Source organism: Oncorhynchus nerka, linkage group LG10 (assembly GCF_034236695.1).
Source record: "Oncorhynchus nerka isolate Pitt River linkage group LG10, Oner_Uvic_2.0, whole genome shotgun sequence".
Lineage (NCBI taxonomy): Eukaryota > Metazoa > Chordata > Actinopteri > Salmoniformes > Salmonidae > Oncorhynchus > Oncorhynchus nerka.
Window position 1 is genome coordinate 79,228,453 of NC_088405.1, and position 15,748 is coordinate 79,244,200.

Genomic DNA, 15,748 nt, shown 5'->3' on the forward strand with positions numbered 1-15,748 from the left:
ATGTTCCTCTGCGTAGACATCACGGACAAACTGAATTTGTCCACCCACACATACAGCGTTGTGAAGAAGGCGCAGCAGCGCCTCTTCAACCTCAGGGAGCTGAAGAAATTCGGCTTGTCACCAAAAACACTCACAAACTTCTACAGATGCACAATCGAGAGCATCCTGGCGGGCTGTATCACCGCCTGGTACGGCAACTGCTCCGCCCTCAACCGTAAGGCTCTCCAGAGGGTAGTGAGGTCTGCACACCGCATCACCGGGGGCAAACTACCTGCCCTCCAGGACACCTACACCATCCTATGTGGCCATAAAGATCATCAAGGACAACAACCACCCGAGCCACTGCCTGTTCACCCCGCTATCATCCAGAAGGTGAGATCAGTACAATGCGTGCACACTATTTGCTTCATTGTGTCAATTGTTTGTCAATGTTTATCAGTGGAGTTACTGTAATTACAACATATTCCCCCATTAATTTAGAATGTTTGGTTACAGAAAATTATAATATACATTCATACTATTCTAATTTTCCAAGTGGAAACATTGTTTGGAGAATTCACAAACAGAGCAACACTTGTGGTTTATTATAATATTTTTTATTTATTTTACCCCTATTTAACTAGGCAAGTCAGTTAAGAACAAATTCTTATTTTCAATGACGGCCTAGGAACAGTGGGTTAACTGCCTTGTTCAGAGGCTGAACGACAGATTTTTACCTTGTCAGCTCGGGGATTTGATCTCGCAACCTTTCGGTTACTAGCCCAATGCTCTAATCACTAGGCTACCTATCGTCCATTTAAAGTGGAACTGATAGCGTTTTAACTACTTTGCAGATATGAAGTAAACAGACAATATCATAATATCAGTAAAAACTATCAAACTCTCAGTTTATGCTACAAAACCAACTTCATGAGATTGTTTAAAAATAGGTTATATTTGAAAGGATGACATTGTTGGCAGAATAGATGGATGCAGTTCAATGCATGACTCATATAATTCACCAATACATTTATTGGTAGTCCAACAAATATTGCTATCAGGTTGTACATCACAGCTGGCCTGATACATTTGTTTCCTCCAGCCATTCGGGATGCACTGTTTCAGTTTTGACTCAATATTTTGGAAAAAAACAGACGAATGTAACCAAGACTGGGAATGTCAATACAACCAAACTAGCAAAGGCTATGATCAATTGCCAGTCATATCATGGCTAATAAGCTCGCTTATCTATTTATGTAGCTATTTATTTAACAAGACAAAATCACTGAGCCTAACGTTAGCTAGCTAGCTGATGGGAGGATGTTGTCATTGTACGAGAGGTTGAGTGGATGACTTTTCCCACCCATATTGTTTTTCTGTGGCTACAGCTAGAGAGGCAGGTGTCATTTGGTTAACTAGTAAGAAATGTGAATCACTTTGCTAGCTAGTTATGCTGAACTTGAATGACTGTCGTTCACAGCATATCTCTTAACGTAAACTCACGTAAACTCGTACATCACCTTGGTCCGTACAATTGCCCTTATTTTAGCGCCCCAAAAACATAATACTTCCAGATCAACTGTAATGTCAATAAAATTGTAAAGCACATTTTCTCCCCTTTCCAACAGAATCAATTACATGACCTAAACACTGCCCGTTTCTGCATATTTCAAGCAGGCAATGAGCCCCGTCTGGACTTTTTTTAAATGGCGGGTGGGGAAGCGAAACTAATGCGTGATAGTGAGAAGGAGAGATGTTGTGTGGGAAAATTGCTTTTTTTCACTCGATCTGTCCAACTTATCACCTTACTGCCTCTAAAATGTAAATAAAACACTATAAAGAGTTTATATAATGTGCCTATTTGAAGGTTTGTGCCGAATTTGAATCGGGTTTTTAGGGCGGTGCTAAAGTGATCTTATAAGTAAACAGCGGCTTTGAGAATGATGGTCGCATGCAATCATGACGAAAACAATGACTAGGTATCCCCCCTTACCCCCGTCACTGTCCATTTCTTGTTTTTAAAGGATGATAGAAGTGCTACACCTGGTGTTAAGAGATTGTAAGACAGAAATACTTGCTTTATGCGTGCTGTACGTTACGACATGACACGTCAAGATGTAACGGAGTGTCCGTTTTTTCAACTTTTCTCCAATACTATAGTCATTACCATGTCGATCAACGCTTGAATAGAAACCTAGTTCACACCCCCGATTTTGACGTCAACACAGTCGCTACAGTCCCATTAGCTTTCTTTGTAGCCTCATTTGAATGTTGCGGTTGCGCACATTTGTACGGAATGGGGTGAGTTTACGTTACTTGTCAATCAAATGAATTTGGCATCAATCAAATAGGCGGGCAGGCAGGAAGGCAAGTTTACATTCAGTTGTCAAAATGTGGGTTAGGAAAAACATCCATTAGCAGGCAAGCTGCAAAAAAGGCGGACAGGCTACTATTCCCCATCGTTTATCAGTGCAATTTTGATGGCAACTAGATGAAAAAGTTTGAGAGGGTTTATCAACTGTTCCCTCATTGGATTTTAGCTCATCTCGCTCTGGCCAACATTAGTTGTTGATCTTGTTGATGTATAAAGGCAACTGAGGGAGAGATAGCCTACCTTTTCATGGTTAATAATAATAATAATTTATTACATTTTGATAGCGCTTTTCATAAGACTCTCAAAGCACTTCAAACGCAAAAAACAAACAAGTAATACATCACTATGACTACAGATAGGTCAACCAATTGAGGACAAGTCTTTGAGTGCATCCTCCAAAGATGAAGCGGGACAGTTCATGGCTTTATCAGAAGAAGGTGGTCAGGGAGAACATTGATGAAGAGTCTAGTGACGATCATGTAGAGGGCTACTCTGGGAACCAGCCTGAGCCATGTAACTTCTGGGCTTCTCCTCCTTCACAATGTGTAGCACCCACTTGGGTGATGCATCAGCAGCTCTGGGCACCAGGAAAGCTCACCACACACAGTTCAGAGTATTAGCCAGTCATCCTCACTACGAGCCCTCTGCCTCAGCACTGCATTCCTCTACTGCATCTCCCATTCCTCTCAAGCTTTAGGTAACTCCTCAATTGATGGTTTCAAAAGATCAGGAACTAGCAGCCAGTTGAAATAAAAAAGCTGGTAGTGTCCAGATGCATCATTCAAACAAAAACAATGAGCCAGCTAGCTTGCCAGTCCATCTGCAAATATGTGGGTTAAAACCACCAGAAAATACAGGAGCTCTCTGCTTAGGCTACTACTAGGACACCATGTTTCAAACATTGAACAAATAAAAAAACATGGTTGTTTGATCCATAGGACTGTAAAGTTCCAAAATGTAAGTATTGACATTTTTACATATGTAAGTATTGACATTTTTACATATGTAAGTATTGACATTTTTACAGAAATTCATTCAGAAGTATTTTGTGGCTTTTGGAAATTGCTTTCTAATGATCTAAACTCATGCTGTTGCAACTGCCTGTAAACACACAGTCCAGTTCAAAGTAAATGATGGCAGGCTGTGTGTCACACCCTGATCTGTTTCACCTGTCCTTGTGATTGTCTCCACCCCCCTCCAGGAGTCGCCCATCTTCCCCATTATCCCCTGTGTATTTATACCTGTGATCTCTGTTTGTCCGTTGCCAGTTCATCTTGTTTGTCAAGTCAACCAGAGTTTTTGTTCTCAGCTCCTGCTTTTCCCAGTCTCTCTTTTTTTGCCTCCTGGTTTTGACCCCTGCCTGTCCTGACTCTGTGCCCGCCTACCTGACCACTCTTCCTGATCCTGAGCCTGCCTGCCGTCTGGTACCATTGCCCCACCTCTGGTTTACTGACCGCTGCCTGCCTTGTACTGTCTATTGCCTGCCCCTGTTGGAATATTAAACCATTGTCAATTTGATGTGTCTGCCTCTGGGTCTTACCTTGATTCCTGATTCCGTGTAGATGCTAGAATTAATTATACAACAAGTAAAGTAATCATGCTGTTTGTATGTGGCTGCTATGAAAGTGAACTATGTGTGGGTGATCAGGGGTGTATTCATTCTGCCGATTATGTTGAAAAACGTTTCTTAAGCAGTAGCAAATGAAACAGGGATAAACATACCTGAATTTCTCCAATAGAAACTCTTGTTTGCAACGGTTTGGACTAATGATTACACCCTAGGTCAGCTAGATGCAGGCAAGAGTGTGCAAGGTGGTGTTGAATGTATCACTGTCTGTCACCTTGATTACTAAAACTTTCCTCTCGACCTGTGCACCTATGTTGTAAACTTGAACCTTTTTGGGATAGGGGGCAGCATTTTCACTTTTGGATGAATAGTGTGCCCAGAGTGAACTGCGTCCTACTCTGTCCCAGATGCTAATATATGCATATTATTATTACCATTTGATAGAAAACACTCTGAAGTTTCTAAAACTGTTTGAATGATGTCTGTGAGTATAACAGAACTCATATGGCAGGCGAAAACCTGAGAAAACCAAAAAGGTTTGTAGTTGTTCAAAGCTTGGCCTACCGAATAGACATTGAGATATGGATGAGGTTGCACTTCCTAGGGCTTCCACTAGATGTCAACCATCTTGAGAAACTGGTTTGAGGATTCTACTATAAAGGAGGGGCTCATGAGACCTCTTTGAGTCAGTCGTCTGGCAGAGAGCATTGGTCTCATGACGCGCGCTCCCGACAGAGTTACCTGTCGTTCCAGTGCTTTTCTGAAGACAAAGAAATTCTCCGGTTGGAACATTATTGATGTTTTAAGTTAAAAACATCCTAACGATTGATTCCATACATCGTTTGACATGTTTATAAAGGACTGTAACGGAATGTTTTTGTCTGGATGAAGTGCTTGAGCCTCATGAAGACGGATTACTGGGCTGAACACGCTAACAACAAGTGGCTATTTGGACATAAATGATGGAAATTTATGGAACAAATCAGTCATTTATTGTCGAACTGGGATTCCTGGGAGTGCCTTCTGATGAAGATCATCAAAGGTAAGTGAATATTTATGGTGTTGTTTCTAACTTTGTTGATTCCAAAATGGCGGATATTCCTCTGGCTGTTTTGGGTTCTGAGCGCCGTTCTCAGATTATGCTTTCTGACACAGCGGTTGCATTAAGGAGAAGTCTATCTTTAATTATGTGAATAACACTAGTATATTTTATCAATGTTTATTATGAATATTTCTGCAAAATCACCGGATGTTTTGGAATCAAAACATTACTGCACGTAAGGCGCCAATGTAAACTGAGATATTTGGATATAAATATGCACATTATCGAACAAAACATAAATTTGTTGTGTAACATGATGTCCTATGAGTGTCATCTGATGAAGATCATCAAAGGTTAGTGATTAATTTTATCTATATTTCTGCTTTTTGTGACTCCTGTCTTTGGCTGGAAAAATAGCTGTGTGTTTTTTCAACTTGGCGGTGATCTAACATAATCATATGTTGTGCTTTAGCTGTAAAGCATTTTTTAAATCGGACACGATGGGTAGATTAACAAGATGTTTATCTTTCATTTGCTTTATTGGACTTGTTAATGTGTGAAAGTTACATATTTCAAAAAAATATTTTTGAATTTCCCACGCTGCCTTTTCAGCGGAATGTTGTCGAGGGGAATGTTTTTCCGCTAGCGGAACCCCTGCGCTAGAAAGGTTCATTTGTAGCCTAGGTTGTAGCAACTTCATGATGGGTATAGGGAAAATTTGAGTATAATTTCGTAGCCTAAACCTATCGAGCTGGGTGAATGAAATATGAATGGCAGTCAGCCAATATGCTGTAATAGAAATAAGGCCATGGTAAATAACGGATACTTCTCAGAGAGTTTTGAATTGTCAAGAGGAGTTAAACAAGGGTGTCCACTGTCACCATATCTATTCGTTATGGCCATCTGTTATGTGATTGTGTTTAGAGGTAGGTGAAGGAGTCAAGCGCAGGAGAGCAGAGATGTCTGATTGGTGACGGCTAGTAGGCCGGCAACGCCGACCCCCGAGCACCGCCCGAACAGGGAGAGGAACCACCTTCGGTGGAAGTCGTGACACCATCGAAATGCTAGCCATTAAAATCAAATCCAATAACAACATTAGAGGATTAGAAATCCAAGGCTTAAAAACAAAGGTGTCCATGTATGCCGATGACTCAAGTTTTATATTAAGTCCGCAAGCTAGATCCCTGCAATGTGTCATTGAAGATCTAGATAACTTTTCTGTACTCTCTGGACTAAAAACTAATTATGATAAGTGTACAATATTACGTATTGGATCCTTAAAAAATACAACATTTACATTACCCTGCAGTTTACCTATAAAATGGGCTGATGGTGAAGTAGACATACTCGGTATTCATATCACAAAAGATATCAATAAGCTCTCCGCAATGAATTTCAATAGAATAGACAAGATCCTGCAACCATGGAGAGGTAAATACCTGCCTATTTATGGAAAAAAATCCCTGATTAACTCCTTAGTCATATCTCAGTTTACTCACTTACTTATGGTGCTGCCTACTCCTGATGATTCGTTTTTCAAATCATATGAGCAAATAATATTTTGCTTTATCTGGGAGGCTAAACCAGACAAAATAAAACATGCCTATCTATATAATGAATATGAATTCGGTGGGTTGAGATTATTATATATAAAAGCAGATTACTAAGAAAAGCTCATCCATTGTTTAAAAATTGCCTTTTTGCCTTTGTGCATATTGCCATGTCTCATTTTCGATTAATTGAAAATTATACTTTTTTCAAAGTATTTATCTTTTTCAAACAAGCATTGCAGAGCTGGCTACAATTTCAAATTCATCCCCCTGAAAAGATAGAACAAATATTACAATAAATATTATGGCTGAACTCAAATGTGTTGGTTGATAAAATACCTGTATTTATGGGAAAGATGTTTGAAAAGGGTATTTTGTTCTTAAATTATATTGTAAATTGTAATGGTAGAGTTATGTCCTTCATGGAGTTATCAGAATTGTACGGAAAGGTCTGCTCAATCCAAGAATACAGCATTACCCCAAAAATGGAAGAGGCAGGTGGCAGAGGGAGGAGTTAGGGAACTGGTCTGTCTGCCCAATATAAAGGATCAAAACTGGCAGAGGAATAAAAATAGTATAAATAGGAAAGTATACCAGTTTCATTTGAGGACCAGGATGTTGACAATTGTGCCACACAGATTACAAAATAGTTGGGAAGAGATTTTTGATGTACCGAGTTGATTTATAAAAGTATGAGTTGATATATAAAACAAAGATTCAAGACTTCGTGCTTTTCAGCTAAAATTATTATATAGAATTCTTGCCACCAACAAAATGTTGAATATTTGGGGCATAAAATCATTGAAGCTCTGCAGATTTTGTTGTGAGGAAACTGAATCAAAAGATCATTTATTTTGGTATTGTCCTCAGGTAGCCTGTTTCTGGTCTCAGGTTCAGGAATGGTTGAAAATGCATAGAATTTTGATGAGAGGCCTTTTCTTTTGAATGCTGACATTTTGAAGTCAGAACTTTGTATTTATATTTGTAAATATCAGCGTCATCTTTGAAACACCAGCACTGTGTAAATAAATCCAACACTCATTTGCACCTCTACCTGCCTGCCTCCTGCTGAATCTTTGTCCTTACCGTGTCTGCTCCAGGATGGAGAAAATGCTTACAGAGTTGATTTCCATTGCTACTTGTAATGTTAAAAGGGAAGAAAAAGAGAATCACGTTTTTCTATTGGCTATCTAGACTAGTACTCACCAGCACTAGAATAGTTATTTTTACGTTATTGAATAAGCCTATATCTTTGTTTAATCTAAGTAATCAGATTATTAATGTAACTATAAAAATGGTTGTAATTGTGTAAGAAGTGTAAGTTCTTTTTACATGTTGCAATAAAGTTGACTAAAAGAAAAGCTAATCTTTTGTTTGTAGCTATTTCCACTTGATAATGAGCTGTTAGTAATTATATTGAAATGACTCATAGGTAACTTTAAAGTTACACAACTTTAAATAGCAAACTCCTGTGTTACAATTACAGATATGTACTCTGTGATGTATTAGTGTTTATCTCCTCACTTAGATGGCACTTTTATTAGCTGATGATCAGATTGTCAGGATGGGTAACCCACTTTATAGGTACACAATTACAATTAAGTACGCCTCAAGATACACTTAACTTAACTCGCTTAATCCTGTGTAACACCTAGTAATTACATTGTACTTATGCAGATATTACATGTACTCTGTAGTGTACTAGTGTGTTTTTTTCTCTCACTTGGATGGTGCTTTCAGAAGCTTTGCAATTAGGTTCAGGTTGTCAGGATGGGTAATGTACTATCTAAGTACACATTAATGCAGGATCGGTGAAATGGCAGAGCGCCAAATTCAAATTAAATTAACAACTACACTTGTTGTTAATCCAGCCAACGTGTCAGATTTCAAAAAGGCTTTTACGGCGAAAGCAAACCATGCGATTATCTGAGGATAGCACCCCAACAAACAAATACAGACAATCATAATTCAACGCGACACGAAACTCAGAAATAAAGATATAATTCATGCCTTACCTTTGACGAGCTTCTTCTGTTGGCACTCCAATATGTCCCATAAACATCACAAATGGTCCTTTTGTTCGATTCATTCCGTCGTTATATATTCAAAATGTGCGTTTGATCCAGAAAAACACCGGTTCCACCTCGCGCAACATGACTACAAAATATCTCATAAGTTACCTGTAATCTTTGTCCAAACATTTCAAACAACTTTCCTAATACAACTGTAGGTATTTTTTTACGTAAATAATCAAAAAATTTAAGAAGGCATAAACTGCGTTCAATACCGGACGAAAACAAAGTGGAGCGTGCTTTCAGGTCACGCACCTCTAACAAACAGTACACTTCACTCGACCCTCGTTCTGAACAGGGCTACTTCTTCATTACACAAAGGAAAAACATCAACCAATTTCTAAAGACTGTTGACATCCAGTGGAAGCGATAGGAACTGCAAGCAACGGCCTTACAATTCTAGATTCGCATTGAAAAGAGAGTGACCTCAAATTGTTTTTTTCCTGGATGGTTTGTCCTCGGGGTTTCACCTGCCATATAAGTTATGTTAAACTCACAGACATCATTCAAACAGTTTTAGAAACCAGAGTGTTTTCTATCCAAATCTACTAATAATATGCATATCCTAGCTTCTGGGCCTGAGTAGCAGGTAGTTTACTTTGGGCATGCTTTTCATCCGGATGTGAAAATACCGCCCCCTAGCCTATAGAGGATATAAGTGTCTTATATCCTCTGAAGGCTTACATTATTGTTAATCCAACTGCACTGTATGATTGATAGTAGCAATTAAAGTGAAAACATACCATGCGATTGTTTGAGGACAGCGCCCCACATCAAAATATTTTTCCACCGGCACAGGTTTCATACATTCACAAATAACGATTAAATATTCATTTACTTTTGAAAAACTTCCTCTAAATTGTCATCCAAAGGGTCCCAGCTATAACACGTAGTGTTGTTTTGTTAGATAAAATACTTCTTTATATTCCAAAAAGTCTGTTGGTGACATTGATTTGAGTAATCCACTCGTACAACATGCAGAAAAAGGAATCCGAAATTCTACCCCTAAACTTTGTTTCAACAAGTGAAAATATGTTTCTATTTACTCCTCAGATACCCTAAAATGTAAGCAAACTATAATATTTCTTACAGAAGGAAGTAGGAAACAGATTTTAGCAGGTGTGTCCTGACTTCATGGCGCGCACAAACACGAATTTCCAAGACTGTGTCCCTGTACTAAAGCTGATATTTCTTATTCGTTTTTGAAGTTACAAACCTGAAACATAGACTGTTGACACCCTGTGGAAGCCAAAGGAATTGCACACAGGGAGCTAATTTTCATTATGACCTTATACTTGCATTTCTAAGAGGATGGTCTCTCAAAAAAAAAGAATCTGTTTGATTTTTCTTTGGATTTTCTCTTACAATATCTACTGTGTTATATTCTCCTACACTATTTAAACATTTATACAAACTTCAAAGTGTTTTCTTTCCAATTGTACCAATTATATGCATATCCTGGCTTCAGGGCCTGAGCAACACGCAGTTTACTTTGTGCATGTCATTCAGGCAGAAATTGAAAAAAAAGGGGCCTAGACCCTAACAAATTCTTATTTAAAATGACTGCCTACTCATTAGAGCCTATGTAATCTCGGGACACCCAGTGCATCTGTCCACAAGAGATTAGTACCTTGTGATAGTTTGTATTGAATTGGATGTGCTGAGAAGAACCAAAACACTAAATTTGTGAATTTAGTGGGAGCTTGCCCGTTTGTAAGAAGCATGGTAACAAACATTTGTTGTTACACTTCTGTAATTACAGACTGCAATTACCACCGGTTACATGTTATTACAGTCTAACTATGAGTTATTACAATTAACGACAACGCTTGTTAGTGTAATTACACATGTAATTACACTGTAATAAGGACCCCATAAAATGAAGCGTTACCATTTTCTTACTAGTTGAATACATTACATTTGCCATTCCAATATGTTAAGCACATGATTTCAATATATTGTCCATTAGGTCCAGGACGTGATGTGCTTATTTTTTTTAAGACTCACGTTACACCCTGGACCTGCCATCAATATACTTGCAAATTGAAAATGCATTTCAAACCAGCATTATTTGTGTTTGCTGAAGTACAAACTTGGCAGGAATGTGTTTAAATTACATTGCAACAATAGTAATGAGGGCAGTAGGAAGGTAGGCCCCTAAATTGCAGCTGCCTGAGGATAACTCTAATAGTCGAAATGCGTTGCAGTTGTGCGTCCTGGTGTGCTATGCTGACTGCTCCTATATGTACTCTTTGGAAAATATATTATGTTAATAGTTCACTAAGGTTTATTGCAACGTACTGGCCGCCTACTCATCTTCTTTCTCAAACAAAATAGTAATGCAATACAATCTCACTCTGCCAAAAGACTCTACAGTCTGGTCTAAGGTCATGTTAATTCTACTAGTGGAGCAAAATTCACAATTAATACACTTCATAACTCCTCCTGACACAATAGTATTTTTATTACATTAAAACTATTTTCTGTGCACTCCCTAAAACAATTAAAAATGTGATGTTCAATCGATATAAAAAAGGCACATATTGTTATGCATGAAATAAGTTGGCTACTTTGAAGGCTGCCAGTCCATCCAATAAGGGGAATTAGGTTGATGTAGGCTTAGCCTCGTCCAACTGCAGACTTTATAGGAAGTGATGTAACTTGTCACTTGTTGCTAGGAGGAGGTGGTGCTGTTTCAAGAATGTTTGAATATTTAGAAAATGCACCATTCCCTTCTTCTGTCCCTGTTATCACGACTCTAAATGATGACCGGTGAAAGCAAGGCCTACGCCACTTTATAAACCTGCCTTGCCAAAATCAGTAATTACTCCAATGTTGGGGAGTCAAAGTAAACAGATCCTTATAAGAGGAGGAGCCTATTGGAAATCCTTGCTGTCAATCAAGGTGAGATTCAGGAAGTCAGCCCAGCCAGAGAATGGGCTTTGTCACTTCCCAGTGTTAAGCTGCCATGTTGTTTTTGTTTTGTTATAACACGCTGGACACACTTTGACCGTGCTGTTATTCAATCTCTCACAAACCACCTAACCACATATATATGCAATAAACCGGACAACAACAACATATTTAGGACTGAACCAATCAAAAAAAGTCAAAAGTATGAGTTTTGCTCTACACAAAAACATGTTTATATGGAGTCAACTTTCTTTTCGAAAATTGTAATCATCGTTTCATTCAGTAAATTAAATCAAATGTGCATTGAAGTGCAATAAGAATGATTTTGACAACCCAAAACCCAGGTACCAGCTTTGTTAGAAAAGGATGCAGTTAGCACTCAAAAACTTCAGCAAGAAAAAAGTATCCATTTCTAATTCAGGTTGAGGTGAAACGTCCATGTCACTATCCCTCCCTGTCTAGACTCAGGCATTACAGAGGCTTTACTAGTCTGACAACACAGATGCCTTGCTGATGGAATGAGATGCATGATTCATGACTAGTCTCTTGACATTGAGGTACTCCTTAAAGGGATAGTTTAGAGATTTTACATATTTATATATTTGTTTCCTTACCTTGAAATCAGTCTATGGACAAGAAGTGACTGCAATTCACACTTTAATTTTGTTAAACTACCCACTCCAAACCCCAAAAATGTAATCGATGAACTATCCCTTTAAAAACCCAGATGAAGTGACCTTCAAAGCCCCACAAAGCTTCTCCAGAACCATGGGCCCAGATGAAAATATATTGATAGTGTGACGGGGGGTGATGATCGGAGAATGAGGGTGCATGTTATCTCATGCTACGTGTCACTGTGTCCTCTGGTGGTCCAGCTGATAACACACCATAGCCCCTATCTTATTAGCATTTCAATTGTGTCTCACTTGCACAGGGTGTGTGTGTGTGTGTGTGTGTGTGTGTGTTTGAGAGAGAGAACAAGTGAGAAATAAGGTATTCTACCTGTTGCAGAATGACCATGGTTCAGCTTCCGGTTTATTCCAGGACATTAGAAGTCACCATGTGAGGCTTCTGGAATAGAGAAAAGTCATATTAGACATACAGAACATATCAAACAGACATATTTGCACACTCAGAAACTGGCCCAACAGGGATTCAAACTACCACTGTTGGGGGGGCATATGCAGCGGCTGTGTTGACCACTAGACCAACATCCGGCACAGTCTTACTAATGGTAAAGATTCACCACAGGGGTTCTCTCTATACCGTGGTTTTTGCTGGACAGATGGCTTAAAGCTGAGTCCATTGGTGACTGGTGGACCAGACCTCATACTGTCTGAGCCAAGAGGAATCCCACTTTAATTAGTTGGAATTAATGTGTATAAAATGATAAACATTTCTACCCCCGGAGAGTGAGGATACACACATAAGCATGTTGTCAGAGTCTCCATTACTTTGTGAGATTAAAGGCATTACTGTAATTCAGAATGTCCCCCAAAGCAGTTGTCATTGGATCTAATGTGTAGTGTGGGTATATCCGAAATGGCATGGCACCCTATTCCCCATATAGTGCATTACCTTATGCCCGAGCCCATAAGGTAGAACATTATATAGAGAATAGTGTGCCATTTCAGACTGTGACTTCTACAGATGTTTCTGGACTGATTTGCACAGGGGCTTTTAGACCTGTGCTCTTGTCCGATTCACTTCCCTTCTCTTAAATGTGCACTCGTTCACTCCTAATCATGGATTTAAAAGCATTGTATTGTTGCCTCCATGGGCTAGAGGGATATATATCTTCCACCTTTGAACTTTAAGTCCATGAGTGACCAAGTGCACGTCATGGAGAAGGGGAGAGAATTGGAATGAAGACAGTTCCCTGATCTCACACATACATACGTCACACACAATAAACCAACAAACACACACCACCATTGTAATCCACAAGTAAATGGTCTAATGAAATTAAGCTCTGGCTGAGAGAGTTTGATCAGGCTGTCTTATTTCAAATCTCCATGACTACAGTTAGCTCCCCCGTTACTGACTATCACACATGCGCACACACACAACAAAGTCTCTGACTAACCTTTCAAGACCCTAGTAGAAGTACTAACTTTCTCCAGTTGTAGTTACTATGGCTCTGACAAAGTAGGAATGACACACCCACAAAGAAATAATCAACGAATACACCAATCTGCAGTGGATTGTCCAAAAATACATTTCAATCAATTACAATAAATATGAGGCAGCAGAATGCAAGTGTTTACTTTGATATTCAATGTAGAGACACATTTGCCTGGTTTAAGATCCGTTTGTGCTGTATAGCCAACTCCTGTGTGCATTGGCATGTAAAACTGATCTGCAACCAGATCTGGAACCAGGCTAGAGACACATTGACATGATTAAAGTACAGTAGCTGTGGGCCAGTATTCATAAAGCATCTCAGAGTAGGAGTTCTCATCTAGGATCAATTTAGCCTTTTAGATCAGAATCAAAATTGTTATATGGACCTGGGGCCTTATCCACAAAGCATCTCAGAGTGCTGATCTAGTATGTGTCCATATAATATTATTCATTATTATCTAAAAGGCTAAACTGATCTGAGATCAGCGCTCCTACTCTGAGACGTTTTGTGGTTACAGGCCCAGATCATAAATGAGCATTCATACTCTAAGATGCTTTGACTTTGGACCATGGGTATTCTGGGCATGTCATTCCCAGTGTCAGCTGCTGCTAGGGAGACCACTACAAAATAACTTGCCCACAATGATCATAGCCAGCTGCACAAGAGAAAATGAGGAGAGAGAGAGCGGGGGGTCTATCTATGCAACGCATAATGATACTCCTTAAGAATGTATAGGTTACACAAAACATATACATTAAACATCAAGTACTGTATGTGTCTCTAAAATTGCACTGAAGCAACTGTGCCATAAGGAAACATTAATTTAACTGTAATTACAATTTATTTTTAAAACTTTATTTAACTAGGCAAGTCAGTTAAGAACAAATTCTTGTTTACAATGATGGCCCAGGAACAGTGGGTTAACTGCCTTGTTTTTACCTTGTCAGCTCGGGGATTCGATCTAGCATCCTTCGATTACTGGCCCAACACTCAAACCACTAGGCTACCTGCCGACCCAAAATTACCTGTACAGGTACTTACAGTGCCTTCGTAAAGTATTCAGACCCCTTGACTTTTTCCACATTTTGTTAAGTTACAGTCTTATTTTAAAATGGATAACTTTTTTTCCCATCAGCAATCTAAATTATTAAACATTTAAAAAGAGAAATACTTTATTTACAAGTATTCAGACCCTTCGTTATGAGACTAAAAACGGAGTTCAGGGGCATCCTTTTTCCATTAATTAATCATCCTTGAGATGTTTCTACAACTTGGAGTCCACCTGTGGTAAATACAATTGATTGGAGTCCACCTGTGGTAAATTCAATTGATTGGAGTCCACCTGTGGTAAATTCAATTGATTGGACATTATTTGGAAAGGCACAGACCTGTCTATATAAGGTCCGACAGTTGACAGTGCATGTCAGAGCAAAAACAAAGCCATGAGGTCAAAGGAATTATCTGTAGAGCTCCGAGACAGGATTGTGTCGAGGCACAGATCTGGGGAAGTGTACCAATGTTTTTTTGCAGCATTAAAGGTCCCCAAGAACACAGTGGCCTCCATCATTCTTAAATGGAAGAAGTTTAGAACCACCAAGACTCTTCCTAGAGCTGAGCAATCGGGGGAGAAGGACCTTGGTCAGGGAGGTGACCACAAACCCAATGGTCACACTGACAGAGCTCTAGAGTTCCTCTGTGGAGATGGGAGAACTTTCCAGAAGGACAACCATCTCTGCAGCACTCCACCAATCAGGCCTTTATGGTAGAGTGGCCAGACGGAAGCCACTCCTCAGTAAAAAGGCACATGACAACCCGCTTGGAGTTTGCCAAAAGACACATAAAAATTCTCAGACTATGAGAAACAAGATTCTCTGGTCTGATGAAACCAAGATTGAACTCTTTGGCCCGAATGCCAAGCATCTTGTCTAGAGGAACCCTGGCACCATCCTTACGGTGAAGCATGGTAGTGGCAGCATCATGTTGTCGGGATGTTTTTCAGTGGCAGGGACTGGGAGACTAGTCAGGATCGAGGGAAAGATGAACGGAGCAAAGTACATAGAGAAGGTTCACCTTCCAACAGAACAATGACCCTAAGCACACAGCCCAGACAACGCAGGAGTGGCTTT

The 15,748-nt window shown here is 39.4% G+C and overlaps 1 protein-coding gene across 4 annotated transcripts in view; it reads right to left on the minus strand.

Annotated features, from left to right (window-relative positions):
• The window catches only part of LOC115136052 (unconventional myosin-VIIa-like), a 96,803-nt gene that overhangs the window by 75,397 nt on the left and 5,658 nt on the right, over positions 1-15,748 (minus strand). For all 4 annotated transcript variants that reach the window (XM_029671420.2, XM_029671419.2, XM_029671418.2 and 1 more), the window contains exon 2: positions 12,500-12,568. In XM_029671420.2, coding sequence (XP_029527280.2) covers positions 12,500-12,517 — 18 coding nt within the window. In that variant the 5' untranslated portion in view covers positions 12,518-12,568. The remainder of the gene's footprint in view (positions 1-12,499; positions 12,569-15,748) is intronic.